Source organism: Quercus lobata, chromosome 4, assembly GCF_001633185.2.
Source record: "Quercus lobata isolate SW786 chromosome 4, ValleyOak3.0 Primary Assembly, whole genome shotgun sequence".
In the NCBI taxonomy this organism is placed as follows: Eukaryota; Viridiplantae; Streptophyta; class Magnoliopsida; order Fagales; family Fagaceae; genus Quercus; species Quercus lobata.
In genome coordinates, this window is record NC_044907.1 from 95,906,412 (window position 1) to 95,928,762 (window position 22,351).

The 22,351-nt window shown below is 33.0% G+C and overlaps 1 protein-coding gene across 1 annotated transcript; it reads right to left on the reverse strand.

Moving 5' to 3' along the window:
- Nucleotides 1-1,399: 1,399 nt before the first annotated feature.
- Nucleotides 1,400-6,288, reverse strand: LOC115986238 (L-tryptophan--pyruvate aminotransferase 1-like). The gene is made up of 5 exons (XM_031109088.1): nt 6,197-6,288; nt 4,501-4,804; nt 3,883-4,175; nt 2,391-2,692; nt 1,400-1,605 (listed from the first exon to the last, which is right to left on the reverse strand). Exons 1-5 carry the CDS (start codon nt 6,286-6,288, stop codon nt 1,400-1,402), a joined length of 1,197 nt encoding a protein of 398 aa, XP_030964948.1.
- Nucleotides 6,289-22,351: the final 16,063 nt, after the last annotated feature.

A 22,351-nucleotide genomic window follows, 5' to 3' on the forward strand; every position in this document is an offset into this window, starting at 1 on the left:
AAGGTCCAAGGATGTGGCCGAGGACGAATTTACGCCCAACATCTCACAAAAAAGCCTGAAGAAAAGGACAAATTCAGTACAAGAGCAGCACAAGGGAGAAGGCTGCCAACGCCTTAATGTGGAGCCCATCGCCTGGCAAACCCATACTCATACCATGCTATCCAGCTTTTCCCAACCACTCTGATGTGAGGATTGACAAGACGAGTAACCACCCCGAACAAGGAGAAACGGACACGTAGGTGAAGAATGGGAAGGAAATACTAGTATAAAAGGGAAGCTCGTTGCATTGACAGGGGGGTCTTCCCAGGAACCAGAGAAAAGGGGAAGGACGAACTCATAAAAAAGGACGGCGAGGGCAAGACGCTCCTCGGACTAATTCCGAGGAGATAGATCCTCACACCACATTCGTGTAAGGCTTAGACATACAGGCCAAATCCACCTTCGAATGGGCTTCCATGAAAATCCTGACTAAACCGTTACCCAACGACCAAGGTCTAGCCTTTCCAAACCCACTCTCTACAAATCATATTGTTCGGGCCTTTTACATACGAGCCCAAAGTCATCTTTGGGTCGTTAAAAATCGTGTCCCTACAATTATGTTATACCAAACTTTGGAATACAATTCAAGTTCTATTCATGTGTTGTCAACAAACTAATGAATAAAGGAAAAATTATTATATTATAACTTCATGTATTTATTGTGATACTAGTTTTTATTCTTATGCAATCACCATTACAGTGTACCTCATTGTACAATCTTAGCCAAAATCTCAAGACTATCCTATCTTACCCAATATTGGTTTTTCGGATATGTGACTTCTGAATTGTTGGTATTTATATTTCGATTGATGCAACTATTCACTTCTCTCTCTCTCTCTCTCTCTTGTAATTTTTTAAAAAATAATTTTAATTTTGGAAATTGCAACAAAATTTAATCAAGGTATCCAACCAAGGTATTCTAGTTAACTTACCTATAAAATTTCTTATGGTTGAATGAGAGATATGTAGCGATCCCTGCTTACATAAAAAATCAATTAAATGTCTTGGTTAGATGATAAAAAGTGCTAATTAGAAGCAGACGTTATAAATTGAAATTCTCTCAAAAAAGAAAAGAAAAAGTAAGGTATCCAAATATTAAGAACTTTGATTGAAACTCCACTCCATCATATTATTATGTTATACCAAACTTTGGAATACAATTCAAGTTCTATTCATGTGTTGTCAACAAACTAATGAATAAAGGAAAAATTATTATATTATAACTTCATGTATTTATTGTGATACTAGTTTTTATTCTTATGCAATTACCATTATAGTGTACCAAATGTGCCCTTAGAGTAGAGGATCTTATAATTCATTTCCGAAACAGCTATAAGGATTCAAATTAGCATTTCAAGCTTTAATGTCCATTGATAATCCCCTTGCCCCTAGTGGCCGATAGTCTCTCTATGAATTGGTTAAACTCCTCTTCCCTGCACATCAAGTTAATTCTTGCAAACTTTTGATGGGCACCGCAAATCTTCCCACTTTTCCCAATGATCTTTAATCCTCTTAAAAATTCGTTGCAATCCTGTGTGTCATCTTTACTCTCCAACCATGCGTAGGCTGTTGGAGAAACAAAAAAAAAAAAAAAAATGTTAGAACATATGCCTTTTCTCTATGTTTTCTTATAAAAAGGGGGAAAAAAAAAGAAAAAAAAAGAGGAAATCGCTAAAAAATACTATCTATTTTATTATAAAATACCTATAAATGATAATGAATATGATTGTTGTTACTTTGTCAATATAATAAATTAGTTTGAACAAATGATGCCATAGCTACATTTTACATGTCTTTATAAACTGATTCATCAATTTTTAAAATACAAAAAAAAAAGATTAATAAAAAATTAATTTGTTGTGTTGTAGATATGGAACCAACACATTCTTGTTACATCAATTTATAAGTATTTTGCAATAAAATTCATAGTAGCTTAGCTTTAATCTTTTCCTAATTTGTTTTTATTTTGATATTATTTTTTAATGTTTATTTTGTAAAAATTAGGCTAAAATGCAAATTGAACCCTTCAAAGTTGACTGAAATTCATTTCAATCCTATAACTTCACATTTGCTCAATTGTGCTCTATAAGTTTCAAATTTATTCGATTTAGGTCTTTTGTCCAATTCCATTAAAAAAATTTCTCTAAAGTATGCAATTAAATAATGAAAAAAATATTTTTAAAAAAAATTCTCAAATAAAAAATTCACAAAATGTTTTTATTAATTTTCTACTTTTTTTTTTTTTTTATAAAAATAATACTTTTTATGATTTTTTTTTTAACAAAATTGGAAAGATTGCTTGAATTGAATATAGGCTGCATTTTTTTATAAATTGAACATAACATACGTACCGGACAAGGTTTCAGTAAGCTTGCCACTGAAGAGGCAGTGCTGTTGTGGATACTTGGACAAAATCAGATGTTCACTATTTTGAATAGTTTCCCTTAATTTCTGCCATCTTTTCGATAGGATATTTCGTGCATATTCAAAGAAGTTCTCTGATTTGACAGGCCCAACATTTTGGATGCCATTACAAACTACTTCTATGATTTTTGCGGCCCTGAACTGTGATTCTTTTGATACACCGATTGAGCTGATTGTTATGTATTCAGTCATCTTCTTAGCAATATCTTTATCCTTGACAAGAGCCCAACTTTAATACAAAGAAATGGCAAGCATCAATTAGTTAACAATTGAGGTAGTACCACCGAAATATAATACAATTATCTCTATTTAGTCTAAATTATAGGTTTGGTTTCTAAAATTGGGAATAAGTTGGATTTTGATCATATAAATTAAATGTTAAAGTATTGTTTCTATCCTTATAGTTTGCACGAATTATAGTTTTTTGTCCTTAAACTTTAAAAAAGTTTATTTTTTGTCTCTAAAATTTTTAATTAAAGACTTTAATTTCATTAGTTTAGAGGAAAATATAGGGACTAATTAAAAAGAAATTTTCTCAAAAGTTTGATGAAAAAAGATTTTTTTTTTTCCAATTTTTAAGAATAGAAAATAAATATAACATTTTTAATAGGGATAAAAAGCAAAATCCATTCAAACTTTAGGAGCGAAAACAATATTTTATCCAGGATTTATAAAGTTCCATTTTGGTCCCAAAGCATAGGGTTGGTTCAATTTCATTACTTAGCTTATATACGTGGTCACTCGATTTGGTTCCTCAAAATGAGGCGTCTTAATATCCCAATAGTCACATAGAAAGAAAAATAAATGATGAAACTAAATTCTTCCATTTTGAAAATTTAAATTTAAAGGTCCAAAATCAAACCCATCAAATTTCAGAGAAAAATTATAATTTACCATTTTTTAAGTAAAAAAAAATATATATATATCAAGAGTCAAAAGCACTCAAGTATAAATCTTAAATAGATTTTTTTTTTTTTTTTTTAATTCTACGTACTATTTTCAAATTCCAACCAAATTTGAAGTGTGGATTTGAATACCGTTTATTTTGTCGAAAACTAAAAACTGAAAACAATAAAAAAATAATTTTTAGATTATTGTTCTCACCTAAAATGCTGTTCATTTTCCTATTTGCAATGTTTATGAACAGTGCAATAGGTGATGGTTTAAAAAAGAAGGCAAAAACGCGTCTACGCGAAAACCTACAAGCAATCCAAACACTCTTGAAATGTCCTAGGGGGGAAGTTCAAGATGAATTTTTTTGGGAAAACAATTGTAAACATCAATAAAGACCTATATAAAAATCTATCAGAAAAATAATAATAATAAAAACCTATGAATTTGTAGTGAATACTTTTAAACTGACTTATACACTAGCTAGCTAGCAATAGCATAGAACATCCATAAGATTAAGATGCTCACCCAATGCGGGAACCGGCATGTCCTGTGCATTTGGAAATTGTAAAGAGCATGTTATCATAATCAGCTGCACCAGTAATAGCTGTGAATTGTGGCCAGGAGTAAGCAAAGTCATAGATGAGTTTTCCATTTCCATTGCCGGTACGGTTCTTCACCACTGCTTCTCTAAGAGTTCCATCTGGGTTGTTTGGTGAATTCACCACCTCTATGTATGCTCCTTTCTTGTTAAACTTATATGCATCACCCTCCCATTTGTACAGCTCTGACCTTAGGAAACTTACCACTTCAGCATATGCCTACAACCAATAATTAGTTACCATTTCAATTATTTGACTATGTATATATGCATGCAAGTTTCATACTAAGTTCAGTTACAATTAGCAATGCCAAGAAATCATATTGGTGACTGCCAAGGTATTAACACTATTTTCCCAAAAAGGTTAGAGACACACTTTGTCTCAAAATATTGAAGCAGCAACATATAAGATCTATCATTAAACCCCTTTCATATTAATGTTTTTCCTTTTTCAATGTAAGTAATATATCAGTTAATTATAGTCTAGCAACAATAACACATAAATAATTGCATCAAATTAAGATGTTAAGCAATGGGGGTCTAACCGAGTAGTAAGGGGCAGAAGACACAACACTAACTGGCTCAGAGCCACCAGGAGTCGTGAAAGCGTAAAGCAAAGCTTGGAAGAGCTGTGATGATCCTGTCCCTACCACGATGTACCGATCATCCGTCACTGCATTTCCCACCACACCATGCAATCTCCTTATTGCTGCGCCTAGTTCAGGCTCCAAAAACCAGCATACATTGTTACCATCACTGAAATAGCTCATTAAGTCACCCCCACCAATTGTCACATTATACTTATCACTCATCTTTTTCCAGAATGGCTCAAACATCATTGGATCGCCCCTTTTACATTAAGGAGAAAAAATCAATATAAGTAATAATTCAATACCGTGCACTTCTAAGAGAGAATCAAAATATTTCAGTTACATGATAGTTTTACTCATTGGCATTTGGTACAATAAGTCAATAACTAAGAAAAGAGTACAAAACTAGCACTTGTAAGGAGACTAACCTTAATTGTAGTGGCAAATAATAGTTTGGGACAATATGAGTATTAATTTCTGTGTGATTATTGAATGATAAGCAATAGCATGAAAGAGGGAGTGAACATGAAGATTTATGTGATTCATCTTGACGGTCTTTGTCCACAAATTGAAAGCTCACACCGTGGATGGCAACATATTTTATTTAGAACTTGTGTCACGATGAACTCAATGTATGTAGAGTTTGTATATTAGAGAGAATTTGACTAATCCTTGACTAATCATATGCTAACCCAAATTTAAATTGTTTGTCCAAATTTAAGTTGCTTGTTCTTTTAAGTACATGGAAATACAATTGTTATATATAGGCCACTTTAGTCATAATATATCTAATGATAAGTAATGTTATAGACATTTTCTTTTACAACTTAATCGACATAGCCAAAAAAAGAGTCACCCACACCATTTTTGAGAGAGAGAGAGAGAGAGAGAGTTTGTGTGGTGAGAAATAAAGAATTGTTTGTACTCGGTCCCACATGTTTGCAGCAAAAAAGAATATGATTTTCTAAATGACAGTTGACTTTGTACACTAAAGAAGAATTTACTATCAATTGTGCATATACATTCATGATTCAACGGTTACTTTAGGATTTATAAAACGTCAAATTCCATTTTTTATAAGCAATTGATTTAAAATGTATTAAGAAGAAATATTTTGTATCTTTTGTTTTATTTATATTTTGTTAATGTTGAATGAATACCAAGTTTTTTTTTTTCATATTATATTTACTCTTAATCATAATATTTTTTATTATTATTCTTGAATTATGAAAAATTTTAAGTTTATGCTAGGTCCACTAAATTCCTAGTTTTATCTCTACCACGAGGGTATTACTAATGAATAATGCTAGAGATACAAACTATTTTACAAAAAAATTTACAAACTGCTAATGTGGTGAGTAATTATTGATAAATGAAAAAGTAATATTAATGATGAGATTAGATAAAAACCGATATGAGGTTGGCCACATCAATATTTTGAAAAAATATTGTAAAATAATTTGTGGCTGTAGCATTACTCATTACTAATTATGAGATTCAACCCTAGCATGCACCTCCACCCACCAAACCAACTTGAAAGTACACCCATTGACGACACTGCACTCCAATAATTTTCATGAAATCGAAGGTTTCATTGTAATAGAACGAACTGGATTGAAGCAGAAAATTAAGGGTGATAATTAAGACTTACAAACTAAGATTGAGAACTAAGTCTGAAGAGCTAAGACTTGAAGTCCTTGTGCCATTAGCTGTGGCTGCTACTAGAGACTTTGTAGATACCATTTTGTTTCTGTGGGAGAGGAATCTGAATAAAAGATATATGTAGTCTAGCTTTTAATTAATGTTCAGAGCTTGTGTTGGGATGATGGGATACAAGGATGTGTTAATCAACTTCTAATCTATATATTTATCGATGATGATGGGTTGGTGCACCAACCCTATAGCAAATTACTGATCCGGCTTACTATCCTTAAAATTAGTTTTGCATTAAAGTTTATAATCCCGCTAGATTTTTTTACAAACTATTGATGTGGAAAATTTTTACAGGTTCTTATTTGCACCTACCACTAAAATCACTTTTCAACTTACTAATAATCATTCGCTACATTTGAAATTTGTGATGGAATATGGAAAGAAACAATTGGTACACTTTAGCTTGCCAATAAATATGAAACTTTTCGGTGTATAGCATTAAATTAGGAAATTTCATGCTTTTCTTGAAGGTTTGGAGAAAGTTGTTATATTTGACAAGTTGTGGTTGGTGGAGCATGTATTGGAAACTTAAACACAAAAAGTAAGATATAAGATTTGTATTCACAATTATGAATTATCCATTTTCATTAGCTCACTAGATTTTATGTTTATTATTTTTTGTTTTGTAAGTTCTAAACAGACATCCTTCCAAAAAGAAGTTTAGAGGGCTTAAAAGTTCTTTTTTTTTTTTTTTGATGGACTGAACACATATGGAGGCCAGATGCATTAACTTTAAATGTACATTTTTATATTTAAATATTACTTAAAATAATATTTAGCTAGTATTTTATATATTATTATTTTTTGATGAAAATATCATAATTTTAATCTCTTCATTTTTTGGATCATAGTTAATTTAGTCCATACATTTTGGTACGAGTCTATTTTATTTTTAACTTGTAGATAATTTGGTTCTAACCATCTACTCAATAACCAAAAATGCCTACATTGCACACATTGTGCACGGTTGGCACAACTGACGTTGACATGACTAATAAAACAATAATAAAATAAATTATAAAAATTGCACATCATCATTTTTAAATTGAAAAAGAAATTATAAAAAAAAAATTTCTTTCTCAAATTTTAAAGGCAGAAAAGAAAAATTCAGGAATATTGCCAAATTTTCTTGCACTTTTTTGGCAACCAAACACACACAAAGAAAATCTATTTCTACATAGGAATAAAGAGAAAGTCAAGTAATATATGGTTCCTTAGGTGTAATACATTAGATTGCCTAATTAAATTCAAACACATATATGCATTGATCAATAAAACATAGGAAATATTATTTCTTTCTAAGGACAATTTACCAATACAACTATATCTTTGAATTTAATTGGAAAATTTAAAGTGAACTATACTTTATAATGAACCTCTTGAGTTCCAATGGTGATGAATGGAATAAACAGGAAAATGAATGACAGTGAGTGAAGAATTGACTTAATTTGAGGTAGTTATCCTCCCAAAAAAAGAAAAAAGAAAGAAGAAGAGAACTTTAGAGAAGAAGTCCAGAAACTTGCATCATTGATGATATATCAACTCTTATAAAATCAATATGTAACAAATTATTTTGGTAACTAATTATCTATGCAAGTCTTGCTTGTCTACTTTGATTATATCCTTGAATTGACATGCATGCACGCATATGTGATGCTAGTAGGTTGGACTAGCTAGGCTTGGCTTGGGTTCCTTACATACCTAAGTTGTACACACTAGAAATGAAGTCATTAAAATTTCCATGTGACATAATCTTATAAGTTGACACTTGGGTTCATTTGGCTAACTCGTTGCTGCACGACTACAAGAGAAATATAAGAGATAATATACCAGTTTAAGATGTTACAAAAATGAACCCAATAATTTAGAAGTTAAAACTTTCAAAAGGCCATAAAAATTAGCCAATCAGAAGATTAAAAGCCTAAAAATTATCGAAACAAAACAAAATATATAAGACCACTACAAATAAATATAAGGGAGAGATAAGGTACACTCGAAAGAATAATCCATGACTATAGCTGTTGAAATCAAAAGATTCAGAGCTTGATAAGGGTGTTCTTGCAAAAGATTTAATGTATGACACACAAGGAGGCCGACGGTTCCTATGGACCCATGAGCTTCATGTGCATATACGGAAGGACAAAAGAAGTGACACCATAAGCTGACGACCCCACCATGATACCCGACGGGCACTTCCATAAGCAGATGGAGAACCTTCGAACGAAGCAGGTGGTTGACGGGGGTGAAGAGGCCGATGGGTCTAGCATGGCTTAGCTTGGTCTCCACAAATGTCTATACATGGAAATATCTTGTATTCAATGCCCAACCCTAGTCAGAGGAATCTCTACAAAGAAAGGATCCCTTAAAATACGAGTATTAATGAGAATCTTCTCTACAAGGAAATACCTTCTCCACCAAGAAACGAAGGTCAGTTCTACACTACTATAAAAATCCCAAAACCCTCACAAATCAAGGTACGTGTAATTCTCTCAATTCTGGCACTCTAGAGTTGTAGAAATTCTCTCTAACTTAACATTTGGAGGGTATTTGGCTGGTACCACACCAGTACTCTCTGCAAAGTCTTCTTTGTTTCTGTTTCACAGGTTTTGTCTAGAGCACGTGAGGACTGTGCTGCTCATTGATGATTTTTGGCATCATCAGAGCCTAAAGAAATATATGACTACACAATAGAGAAATATAAGTGAAAGATTGGTTACCCTCCAAAGAATAATCCATGGTAGTGTTGGTGAAGATAGCTATAGCAAATAGTGGAGCCGTATCAAATTATCAATCACATTTAATTTGAAGCATTGCTTCGAACATAATAATAAAAATAAAAAACTTCTCAATCATACATCAATGCATGCAATTGCTCAAAGGGTATCCAAATACCGTATTTGATTATAAAAGCAACATAAGGAGAATTCCTATCAATTTATGCATCATCTTCCAATGTAACTCTACTTTTCCTGCAATATACACCAGTTATTTTAACAATAATTTGAAGTTTCAAAAACACAATATGAAACATATTATGTGTTTAGAATATAAAGGTCCAAAATTGTGCTACAAAAACTAACCTTTTTGAAACCAAAAAAATAAAAATAAAAAACTGAATTGTTAATGTACCAAAGACAAAGGAAAAGAAGGAATAGGTTGAGTAGAAGATTGTTCCTATTTCCATCTTAACTTGTTTGTCGATGGAGAAATCACTTGAAGAGGGCGATGTCAACAAACATAATGAAGATAATCACAACTGAAAGGTAAATTTTCAAACCATGTCCTCTCCCTAAACGGAGGAGTCTGAGACAATATATTGCCAAAAGAATGCACTAAATTAACAACAACATGATGATCCTAGAAATCAATAAATTAACAACAATATTTCTAGTGAGAACCATCTAACTTTCAAAGTTCCTACCACTCCACGACACATAATACGAATGATCAAATTCAAGACTCTTATTGCACAATACTGAAAAATGTGAGAAAATAATAGCATAGAGATACTGACCATAATCTTACTTAGTAAAATTTCTAGCCCTTTCAATTAAAAAGATAACTTAGCTTGAGGTTGGCACACCAAACATCAAATACCAAATGCTTTAATGAAACTGGACAGAAGAAATTAAGAGAGATCTTGATATTGCAGGGAAGAGAGGCATGGGTGAGAAGGAAGTGAATGGAATAAGTCGATTATATTGTTCTAGGTCTCGAGTTTTATTTTTTAGTAGTAGCATGTTCTATTTTTTTTTTTTTTTTAGTGTGTTTTAATTTAAAATAGAAGAATAATAAATAAAACGATTGATGATGTGGAAATTTGTGAGGCTTCCAAAGCTTATGAGTCAACATATAATGAAGTCAACAAAAAGTCCTAGGCTTTAGTTTTATAGTATATATAGATAAATAACTCTACAAAGACCCATTCTATAGAATGGAATAAAGTCAAATTTCTCCTCTTTGGATACGATGTAGTCCCTTTTTTTTCATGAGCCATTCATCCTATTCCGTCAACTCGAGGCAGCAACTATATTCTTTTCAATAATTTGTTCAAAATGAAGCAGAAATGTTACATTACATTATGTGAGGACAAAGTTTAGCTACAAACTTAGTTGTGACATAAGGTTACAACTCTCAATATCGTTTTATTGAATGTGAATTTTGTCAATTCTACTATTGGATCACATTTTTTTTCTTATCTTCTACTATGCTTGTAAAATTTTCAATAGATCAAATCAATAGTTTTGTCATCAATCAATTGATTAATTTGCAAGATTTTGTAGTCTAAAATTATGCGTGAAAAATATGTTTACAGATCACATTGTAAACAATGTCCAATTAACACAAAATTTGACATTTATGTTAAAAGCGTAAAGAATATGCAATCTAACAGTTAGACTTTCAAAATATGTAGTAGTGTTAGGTTTTTTAAAGAAAGTTATAACTTAAGTTACAACCAAGTTTGTATCTAAATTTTATCCATTAAGTGATATGTCTCCCAAAAGTGCTTTATGAGTGCAACTATTAGCAGTTACAGAGCAATAAAAGACGTTGTCATTTTTTTTTTTTTTTTTTGAGGAAATACGTTGTCTAATTATGATGATCAAAATTGAATTTTTTTTTCCTAACTAGTTAGGGTGGCATGTGCTATCTTTTGAGTGAGAAAATTAAGATAAAATTTTTATTTTAAGAAGTTTGAAACTTTATACATAAAAAATGTATGTCATACAAAGTTAATCTCATTCATATAAGAATTTTGATCACACACAAAGTTATGGTAGCTATTTAACATAAATGGTAACTATTTGACATATAAATATTTATTTTACTATAATAGATTTTTTATAACTTATTTGCTAAAGGTAATATCCACTTACTAAAAACTTTTAAGAATGATAATGAATATCATCATCTTCCAACAATAAGCAACTAGTTTTTGCTAAGACATTGTCACAATATTTAAATTTTCGTAATAAATAATGTCATATGCTACAATTGAAACTCTTCATCAAATACCTTCAACCATATACAATGAAAATTTTGTCATTCATACTTTCTTCTTTACCATTCTACATGAGTCGAGGTGCAATGTTTAACTTAGATTTTTAATGAACACTCATTTTAGGCCTGAAAAAAAATATCAATGTTCTCTAGGTAATTATAAGGCTTTTCCGTTAGATAAACTAATTAGTAACTCCATGCATATGCATGGATACAGTTAAAGATTTATAATAAGATGTATAATATAATTCCTATATATATAATTTAAATACTACTGATAGTCATTTTTATATCTTGTTAACTCTTTAAAAAATTTTGTAAGGATATTATTAGGTATAAAATGTAAATTGTGTTAGGACATATATGAGTCACTTATTAGGAACATATGTCACTACTTTATGTAATTGGTTAATCATTTGACAAAATGCACTTTACTTGTATTTGGGTAGATCTAGAATGTGTTTAATACTTCAAGAAACCTTGTTTCAAGATCAAGTGTTAAAGCCATTCAAGTTTGTCCAAGATTCAAGTTGAGAAAGTGCCTATCATTAAATCTCGACAGCTAGTATCTATCAAGCTTTAAGATATGTTCCAGTCCCGTGGCTTGATAGCAGCTCGACAAATAGCTATTTGTCGAGGTTTATGAAAAACAGAGTTTCAGTTCTGTTTTGACTCCAATTCGTGATTATGTGTTTGAGTTTTCTTTTCTTACAACCCTAGACATATAAAAGGATTATTTTATGGGCCGTCAAAGGTGACAAAAGTTGCACAAGTGTTGAGCAAAGTTTGTTCAAGTAAATTGTGATCGGAGACAGAATTTGCCCTAATTCATCTCTCTTGTGAAGAAGCTACTGTGTTTGTGCACTATAGGGTTTTGTGACCAAGCATCTTCTCGATCTTCATCATCTGGATGAACTGAAGAACTTTGCAGCCAACAACCTTCTCTAGTTGGTGACTGAAGTTGCGTACTAGGATCCGCGCAATTAGTTAGTCATGTACTGGGAGCCGTGCATCAAAAGGAGAGATTATCACTATAGAACATGTCTAATTAAGTATTGGGGTAAGGGTTCAACTGTAGGTAGGTAAAAAGTACTGCGATTCCTTTACTTGTAACCGCTTGTTTTGATAATAGTGGATTATCGGGAGTGGTGACCTTAAAATCACCTGGTGAAGTTTTTGCCGTATTGATTTTACCCATTTGTAAACAAATTACCGTGTCAATTTATTTTTCGCTGCACTTAGTTTAATTGGTGATTTGTTTGTACTACCACGCATTTGCATGTTAATTTGATTAATTAATAAACTTAGCTAATTAATCAATTAATTCATCACAAAGGGTCAATACGTTTTTTGCCTATCAAATTGTCCATGTTTGTTTTAAAAAATTATTGTGAAGCACTTTTTTTTTTTTTTTTTTTTTTTTTTTTTTTTTTTTTTTTTTTTTTTACGATTCATTTATTCTAGACTTTTTGGTTTTTGTACTTAATAACTTACTTGGATGAATATTTATGATATGGTCCCACATTTGATTTTAAAATTAAGAAATAAAACTCTTTAAGAATAAATAATTTAGGACACATGGCATAAAATTGGAACTCTAATTTGGAATTCTAATTTGAGTTTCTCTCAGCTTCACCTATTATATATATATATATATATATATAGATTATAAGTTTCGAAGATTTAAACCTAAAAAATCAATGTTCTCTAGGTAATAAATAAAACTCCTTATATCACCTTCCAACTTTCTAAGAATTACTACCGTCTAAAACTCAAAATACGTGAAGAAAATTTTTGGGATGTTAAAATTTAGTGGGAGTATTTTAGACATTACACAATGAAATATTTTAAGAATGTAAGCTTTTATTAGGGTTTAACTGAGAGAATAACAATATGACATATTTGCTAATTATCAAAATATTAAGGGAAAAATTACTTGATTTTAAAATTTAATAAGGAATTGCGAACTACCCCAAGCATTAAGGGTCTGTTTGGATAGAACTTATTTTGCTGAAACTGAAAACTGAAAACACTGTAGCAAAATAATTTTTAAATGTGTGAATAGTGTTGTGGGACCCATTTTTAATGAAAAAGTTGTTGAAAAGTGAGATTTGCGGGTTAAAATAGTCAAAAGTTACAGTTACTGTTCATAAACAGTGCATGAACAGTAGCCGTTGTCCCTTGAAATGAGTGCTGTAGCAGAAAAAAAAAAAAAAGATGAAAATGCAGGAAACACAGACACACAGACACAACGCATATCCAAATAAATACTAAGGATGAAAAGTGTTTTTATCCTTTTTTTTTTTTTTTTTTTGGTGTGGTGTGTGTAAAACTATGTGTTTTTACTTAAAATGGTGCATGAAAATAAAAGTACAACAAAGTATGCAAAAAATCAATCTAAGAAAACTGTATGTGAAAGAATGAACTTTTGCTCAACAAAGTTGACTAACTAAACCAAAAAAATTTCTAGAAACACAACAGAATGGTGCAACATTTTCATAACATCTTTATATTTTTGTTATAGTTTATTTTGATCTATAAAGAATTGACACTTTAGTAGTTGTAAAAATATTATGATGACAACAAGATGTCTTAACATTTTCTCAAGAAAAATACTATGTTTACAATATTTTCACAATAAATTATAAGTAGTAGGTTGTTATGAGTTGTTATTGGTAGGCAAAAAAGTAATTTCATTGGTAAGTTTAAATTAGAACCAATAATAATTTATTACCACTTATGATTTGTTATGAAAGTGTTGTAAAAAATATTATGGATGTTGTACTTCTTTTTTCACAATACCTTTAATTTTAGTTGTGGTTGGTTTCAATATGATATTTTACTTTGACCTATTAGGAATTAACACCTCAACAATTGTGAAAATATTGTGATAATTTGTTGTGTTAATATATATATATATAAACAGGGTAACTAACAACTCATATATATATATATATATATATATATATTAAACAACAAAAAAGAGTTGAATGGGGATATTCACAAGGGAAAAAGAAAAAAAAGAGGAAGGCCAGTGAACAGTGAAAAAAAATAAAAATAAAACTGTAGTTACTGCTGTAGCTTTACGCACTTTTTATATATAGATAATACAGGATTAGGATTCCTTAAAACAAACATGAAAAAATTAATGATATCTTTCGTAAACTAAACCAAAATAGACCTGAAATATTAAAATGTTTTTGTTTATATTTTTTAAAAATGTAATATTCCAGAATAAGTGTTACTGGACATAATATAGTTATTCAATAGGTTGATAAATAATTAGGATTAAATATTTTTCAATAACATTTCACATTCGCTATGTCTCGTTCTATGAGTCAATATGCAATATACTTCATTCATTGTACAATCTTGACCAAAATCTCAAAACTATCATATCTTATCCAATACTAGTTTTCTGAATATGTGACTTTTGAATTGTTGGTATTTATATCCCGACTATTGCACCTATTCACTGCTCTCTTCTTCTTCTTCTTCTCTCTCTCTCTTAATTCTGTAAAAAGGAATTTTGAATTTTGAAATTGTAATAAAAGCAAAACAATATATCCTGCTAAATTTTAAGTACTATATCAGCCTTGATACTCTATAACTATTTTATTTAATTATTATTTTTTTTTCTCTACTACTTTTTAAGGAGAGAGCTATGCAAGAATTGAAGAAAGAGACTGTGAGAGGGAGTGACATTAATATAAAAAAAATTGCAAATGAATAGTGGCTACAATACATAAATTAGACCAAAGAAGAACTTGGTATCTAATTAATGGTGTTGCTTATGATAGTATAATTCCCACTAGGGGTCTTTGCCAAGGAGACCCAATTTCACCTTATATCTTTCTATTGTGTGCAGATGGTTTTTCCTCCCTTATTAATGATGCAAATCAAAGAATTAGTTGAGTATCAATATGTAAAGGCAGTCCTAAGATCACACATCTGTTCTTCGCAGATGACAACCTATTGTTTTGTAAAGCAAACCTCCAAGAATGCCAAAATCTTATTGATATTCTCCAGCTATACGAAGCTGCCTTGGGTTAGAAAATCAATGCGGATAAGTCTTTAGTCTTTTTCAATAACAATACCCCAGATGATAGAAGATGTGAAGTGTTGGATATGTTGGGTCCAATGCAGGATACCCGACAAAAAAAAAAAAAAAAAAAAAAAAAAAACTAGGCCTACCCTTAATCATTGGTAAGTCAAAAGTTGAAATATTTGCAGAAATTAAAGAGAGGGTGGAGAAAAAACTATCGGGGTGGAAGGAGAAAATTCTATCAGTGGGTGGCTGAGAGATCCTTATTAAAGCTGTCGCCCAAGCAATTCCAACATACACTATGAGTTGTTTCTAGATCCCAAAAAGTCTTTGTGACGAGATTGAAGATATGATGAGAAAATTCTGGTGGGGTCAAAGGGGTCAAGAATCAAAAATTGCTTGGGTTAGCTGGAAGAAAATGTGTAAGTCAAAGCTGAATGGAGGAGTGGGTTTTCGAAATTTACAAGCTGTCAACCTTGCTATGCTAGCCAAGCAAGGTTGGAGGTTAATCTCGAATCCTAACTCTTTGGTGGCCCAAATTTACAAAGATAGATATTATCCGCATGGTGATATTTTTAGAGCAAAACTTGGGTCCAGCCCTTCTTATGCTTGGAGAAGCATCTTGAATGGGTTGGAAGTTGTGAAGAGAGGTACCCAGTGGCGAGTTGGCAATGGCAATAGGATACATATTTGGGAGGATAAGTGATTGCCTACTCCAACAACGTACAAAATAATCTCCCCCCAAAACCCTTTCATGATTATCCTGGGGTCTCGGCACTAATTGACAGAGATACGAGGAGGTGGAAAGCTGATGTAGTAAGATCTTTATTTTTGCCTTTTGAATTAAGGACTATTCTGAATATTCCTCTTAGCCACAACCTTCCAGAAGACCAAATCATATGGGTGGGTAATAAAAAGGGAGAATTCACTGTGAAGAGTGCCTATTATATAGCTGTTGGGGTACTAGATACAATGGAGGAAGGTGAAAGTTCTTCGGGTGATCCAAGGAGTCCTCTATGAAAGAGCTATGGTACTTAAACATTCCATCCAAGATGTGAATCTTTGCTTGGAAAATGTGTATGAATGCTCTTCCAACACTTGTGAACTTGTAAAGAAGAGGAATTAATCTATGTGAAATCTGTCTGGCTTGTGGGAAGGAGCCAGAATCAATTCTCCATGCTCTAGCTAGGTGTGAAGTGGCTAAGAGAGTGTGGAGATGTTGGGTGGATGGTCCCATTGACTTACTGAATGTAAACATGGAAGTTATAGACATTGCAACGCAAATATATGAGTCTGGTACGTCTTGAGACCTGGAGATTTTCTTTGGAGTTGCATGGGCAATCTGGTATAATAGGAACAAAATAGTGCACGAGTCCTCAAGTTAGCTTCCCGAACATATTTTGAGCTTTGCTAAGAGATATATACAAGAATTCAAGAGTGCCTCAATAGCTTGCTCTCAACACTTGACTCTGATAGAAGAGAAGTGGACAGCGCCTCCTCTGGGGGTGTTCAAGATCAATGTTGATGGTGCAACGTTTGAAAATGAAAGGAACTCAAGTGTGGGAGTTGTTATAAGAGATGCAACTGGTACAGTTCATGTTGCTTGCTATAAATATCTTCAGGGACAGTACTCGGTGGAGGCAGGCAAAGCGCTAGCTATGGATTGCAGACTAATTCTTGCCAGAGAGCAAAAGCTACCTCAAATCATTTTGGAATCTGATGCCCTAATAGTTGTTAATAGAGTCACAACAGCTGAAGCAAATGGCAGTCTTGGTCATGTGTATAAAGGAATTCTTAATTTGCTTTCTTCTTTTAGCAGCTGGAGAATCAACCATGTGAAAAAAGAATACAACAGAGCAGCTCATGAGCTTGCGCAGTATGCAAGGCAGAATGAAGTTTCTCATGTCCTCCTATGGTGTCTCACGTTATCCAGGCAGATTGTACTTAGATTGTATTGTGTTGTGCTTCTTTTCTTGTGCTTTGTTGTACTCCCTTTTCTTTTTGGCAATGATATTCCAGTTTGTGATAAAAAAAAAAAAAAAAAATTATTTATTGTTTATGGTCCAATCCCATTACTCGAGGATTTTGACTCTGCATTCTGTTTATAGAACTTCCAATAAATACATGCAGAGGAGTTCATCGATGGATGATAGATAGTAATATGTAACATCAATTTTGGTTTTTTAGTAGTAGTTATTTTCCTCTTCTCTATGGATATGATGCAGTCTTTTTTTTATTTTTTTCATGAGTCTTTCATGCCATTCTATCAACTCAAGGCTGCAACTATATTCTGTTCAAAATAAGCAAAATCTCCTGAGGGATATTACGTGATGTGTTTCCCAAAAGCACTTTATGACCAAGGTCTCTTAAGCGCAACTATTAGCAGTTACACTTACAGAGCAATAAAATACGTTGTCTATTTTTTTTTTCAAACAAAGTTTGGCTACAAATTTGATTGTAGCCTAAAGTTACAACTTCACTTACTATCTTTTAATTAGATTTAAATTTTGAAAAATCTACCATTGGATTGTATTTTCTTTTTATATCCTACATGTTTACAAAATTTCCAAAAAGTATAAGATCAATAGTTATGTCATCAATTAATTGTTTAATTTGCAAACTTTTGTAGTCTAAAATCTTGTATATAAAATTCAATTGACAGAAAATTTGATGTGTGTTAAGTAAGAGTTTAAAGAATATACAATCTAACATTTAATTTTTTAAATCTGTAGCAATGTTATTATTATTTTTTTTTAAAGGAAGTTGTAGCATTAGCTTACAACGAAGTTTGTTGCCAAATTTTATCATTTTTTTCCTTAATTACATAGAATTAGGATTCATTAAAGTAGACATGAAAAAATTAATGACATGTTTAATAAACTAAACCAAAATTTACCTGGAATATTAACAAGTACTATTGAAAGTGAGCTGAATCAACTTGAATTACAAATAATAGATGTGGAGAAACATCCTTCATCTACACTGAATACTTGCTAACATGTCTTGTATGTCTAGCAATGTTATGGGTTGCACTATTATCTTGTCTCAACACATAACTGAACTCAATATTCGTAAACTCCTTAGCTAACTCCTTTGCTTTGTCAATCAAGTGTCCATAGTCTGTCAGGGAAGGGCTTTCGCACAAAAGGGCATCAATAGTAGTCTTGGAGTCTCCTTCTAGCACAATGGATGACAAGCCCAGGTCACGTGCGAGTCTAAGCACTTTAGAAATTGCTATGACTTCCATTGCTATGATCGAGAAAGGTAATGGGAATACTTCTGCCATGGAAGCAACCACCTTGCCATTCCAATCTTGGATAATGACTCCCACCCCTGCTTGTTTTCCATCTCGAAATGTTGGGTTCTAAGACTTTAGGTTTATATGTATTAGAACTTCATTTTGTAATGTTGGCAAACCATGATCAAAACGTTTAGTCTTGTTTTAGACTTGCTCAAAGTATGTTTATGTATAAAGTTTGAATCAAGTGTATTGCAGGATTTACTATGTAAATCTGCCTAGCTTGATCAATCTAGAATTAGACTCGATTGATCGAAGTTTGTGCAGATTGTTCTTCTACAGAATTTTCCAACTCAGCCCAAGCCCGTTTAACGTGTAGGATTTTATGTTTTGCCTTTAGTATAAAAGGAAAAACCCTAGCCACGTTTTAGTGTTGTTGTTTATATTGTGTATGTGACTCTCTTGTGAGATCTAGAGGTGTTTGCCTTCATATATACTTAGGGTTATCAAGAATCAAGATTATGTCAAGAACTTGATGATCAGCTTGGTTGCTGCATAAAGAGCTTAAAGATACACAAGCGGGAGTACTTGTGCTTGCTGTGAATCTAAGAGAGAAGAAGTCCATGGACTCGGAGCTATCACGTGATCGTGGTAGTAAGTTTCCTACTCGAGGTAGCAATATGATGTTAGTGGTCTAAGTCACTATTGTGTAAACTTTAATTCTTTCATAGTGGATTTGTTTTACCTTGAGGATAGCTAGGTTAAATTCTCCAAGGTTTTTTACCGATTTGGTTTTCCTAGGTTATCATATCGTTGTGTTATTTATTTCTCACACTGTTTCAATGATATGATATATTTGTGTTAACCTAGATTTGATTAATTTGACTAAGTAATCACTTGGCTAATTGACTAGATTAATCTGATTGTGTTTTAGGGGGTCTAAAAACGTACATGAAAGATAGAGCCATCGAAGTTAACTTTGAGGTTCGGCCAAGATGGTAGTTTCCATATGATGTTTTGACGGTCGCTGGTGGTCCTATCTGGTGGTTTTGGAGGGGTGGCTCGAAGATGGGCCGTTCTAGTAAATTGAGCTTCTTGCATAATCTGCTGGATAGGGAACAATTCAGAGCTTGTTTGAATGGTATTCCTGCAGGACCAAACAATCCAAATAATGGTAGCAAAGAGAGCCAAGTTCGCTCCTACCTCCATGATATGCTCCACAACCTCCCTGAAACTAATGACATGCAAAGTTGATCAAAAGCTCCACTCTGAATCTTGGTTCCACATTGGTGACAACAACAGACAAGACCACAGGGCATGCACCACATCTTCATGTCAATTTGACAGTGCTCACAAATGTCATTTGTGATAATCTTCCTATGCCTAAGATTGACCTTGGTTGGTATCGAATTTCTTATGGCTCGCCATAAAATATTTCTAATTTTTAGCTGAACCTCCAATCCTCATACCTTTTTCCACATTTTGTTGTTCTGTGGATGGTATTCATTAGTATCAAAACTCTGGGACTTGTATAGAAAGCTATACCCAGATTTTATTGAATAAGAATTCGATGGAGTGAAAGGCCAAATCAATTTGTCTTCTGTTGGAATGGTAATCAAAGGAATTGATTCAATCATCTCAACATCTCTTGGAAGAAAAATATTCTACAAAATTTCGGAGTTTCACCTATTCGAAGCTGTGTCAATTAGTGAGGACACTAGAGTATCTTCCATCCCTTGGACTATTGGTGTAGAGACAAATGAGAGGAAATTGGAGGGCAGCCATGGGTTTGACCATACTCGAATGGCTGTCCCATCTCCCACCCTCAATCTCATCCCTTCCTTAAGCACTTCTCTTCCCATTAAAATGCTTTTCCAAGCATAAGACCCACTTGGTGACTTTGCCGCCTCCATAAGTGAACAATGGGGAAAAAAATTTAGGCTTGAAAACTCTATAGAAAAGAGAGTTCTTGTTTTGGAGTAACCTCCATGCCTGTTTTGCCAAAAGAGCATTGTTGAATAAAGCTAGGTCTTTAAAGCCCATTCCTCCTTCACCTTTGTTTACAAAGCTCCCCCCATCTTACCTAATGGATTTTCCTCCTCTCACCTCTTTGTCCCCACAAAAATCTTCGAATTAGACCTTCAATGTCGTTGCATAAACCCAAAGGAAGCTTGAAACAATTCATGGTATAGGTAGGTATTGCTTGTGCAACCGCTTTGATAAGGATTTCTCTACCCGCTTGAGATAATAACTTTTCCTCCCACCCTTGCAATTTCCCCCACAGTCTCTCCTTTATATAATTGAAGCTAGCTTTTTTATTTTTTCCAACTAGTGAGGCAACCCCAAGTATTTTTCATAGCTTTGGATTTCCTCTACCCCCAAGATATTTTTAATCATTTGTCTCTTCTCCTCTATAGTGGATTTGCTAAAGAACACTATGGTCTTTGCCTTATTTATTTGCTGGCCTAAACTCTTTTCATATATTTGTAAAACTTCTAATACCTTCTCACATTCCTTGGCATTAGACCTGCAAAACAACAAGCTATTATCTGCAAATAAGAGATGAGTTAGTGTGGGACTTGTTTTGCTGATAGAGAAACCATGAATGTCTCCTCTTAAGGCTGATTGTGTGAGTAAGCCATGGAGTCCCTCAGAGCATAAAAGGAACAAAAATGGGGAAGTGGGGTCACTTTGTCTTATGCCTCTTGTTGGCCGAATAAAACCATTTGGTGCACCATTTATGAGGATTGAATAGGAGACTGTTGACACACAAAGCGTCATGAGGGTAATCCATTTTTCATTAAACCCCAGTTTCCTCATAATTTTTTCGAGGAAAACCCATTCCACATGATCGTAGGCCTTACCCATATCAAGTTTGAGAGCCATGAAACCCTCCTTAGAGGACTTGTGGTGGTGCAAACAGTGGAATGACTCAAAAGCTATAAGGATATTGACAGAAATTAGACGGCCCTTTGTAAAAGCACTTTGGTGCTCAGTTATGATATGTGGGAAGATTTTCTTCAACTTGTTAGCTAGCACTTTAGAGAAGATTTTGTACAATACATTGCATAATTTGATGGGCCGAAATTCAGAAACCAATATAGGATTTTTTACTTTTGGTATCAAAGTGATGAATGTGTGATTTGAATTTTCAGGAAGTGAAGTTGAATTTAAAAAGGATAGAACAAAAGTTGTGATATCCTTACCCACCAAATCCCAATAGTGTTGGAAAAAAAAAGTGGCGGCATCCCATTTGGACCCGGAGATTTTAGAGGTACCATTTGATATAGAGCCACCTCTACCTCATCCTTAGTGAAGTCTGTAATCAATTGTCTGTTCATGTCTTCCGTCACTAAGCTTTGGATTGAGTCCAATGCCAACTGGGGTTGACAATCATCTGAAGTGGAGAACAAACTGGTGTAAAATCTTAGGAACTCTTCAGCTATGCCTTTCGGGTCCAACTTCCACTACCCCTCACTCCCCATTATTCCTTCATTTGGTTTCTCCGATAACGTTGAGTGGCTCTACTATGGAAGTATTTGGAATTTTTGTCTCCAAACATGGCCTATAAAGAGTGAGATCGTTGAAACCACACCTTGTCTCCTTATCTTGGAGGTCATTCACCTCACTTCTGAGCATTCTTGCATGGAAATTAACCCGTCAGTAATGCCTTCAATTCTGCCTTAGCTAGAAGTTTCTGTTTTTGTTGTAACTCTCTTCAGATGCTACCAAAATTTCTACTACTCCCTCTCTTTAGGGCCAAACCATAGCTCTTAATTTTAGGAACAATACCTGCTGCATTGTTGTCA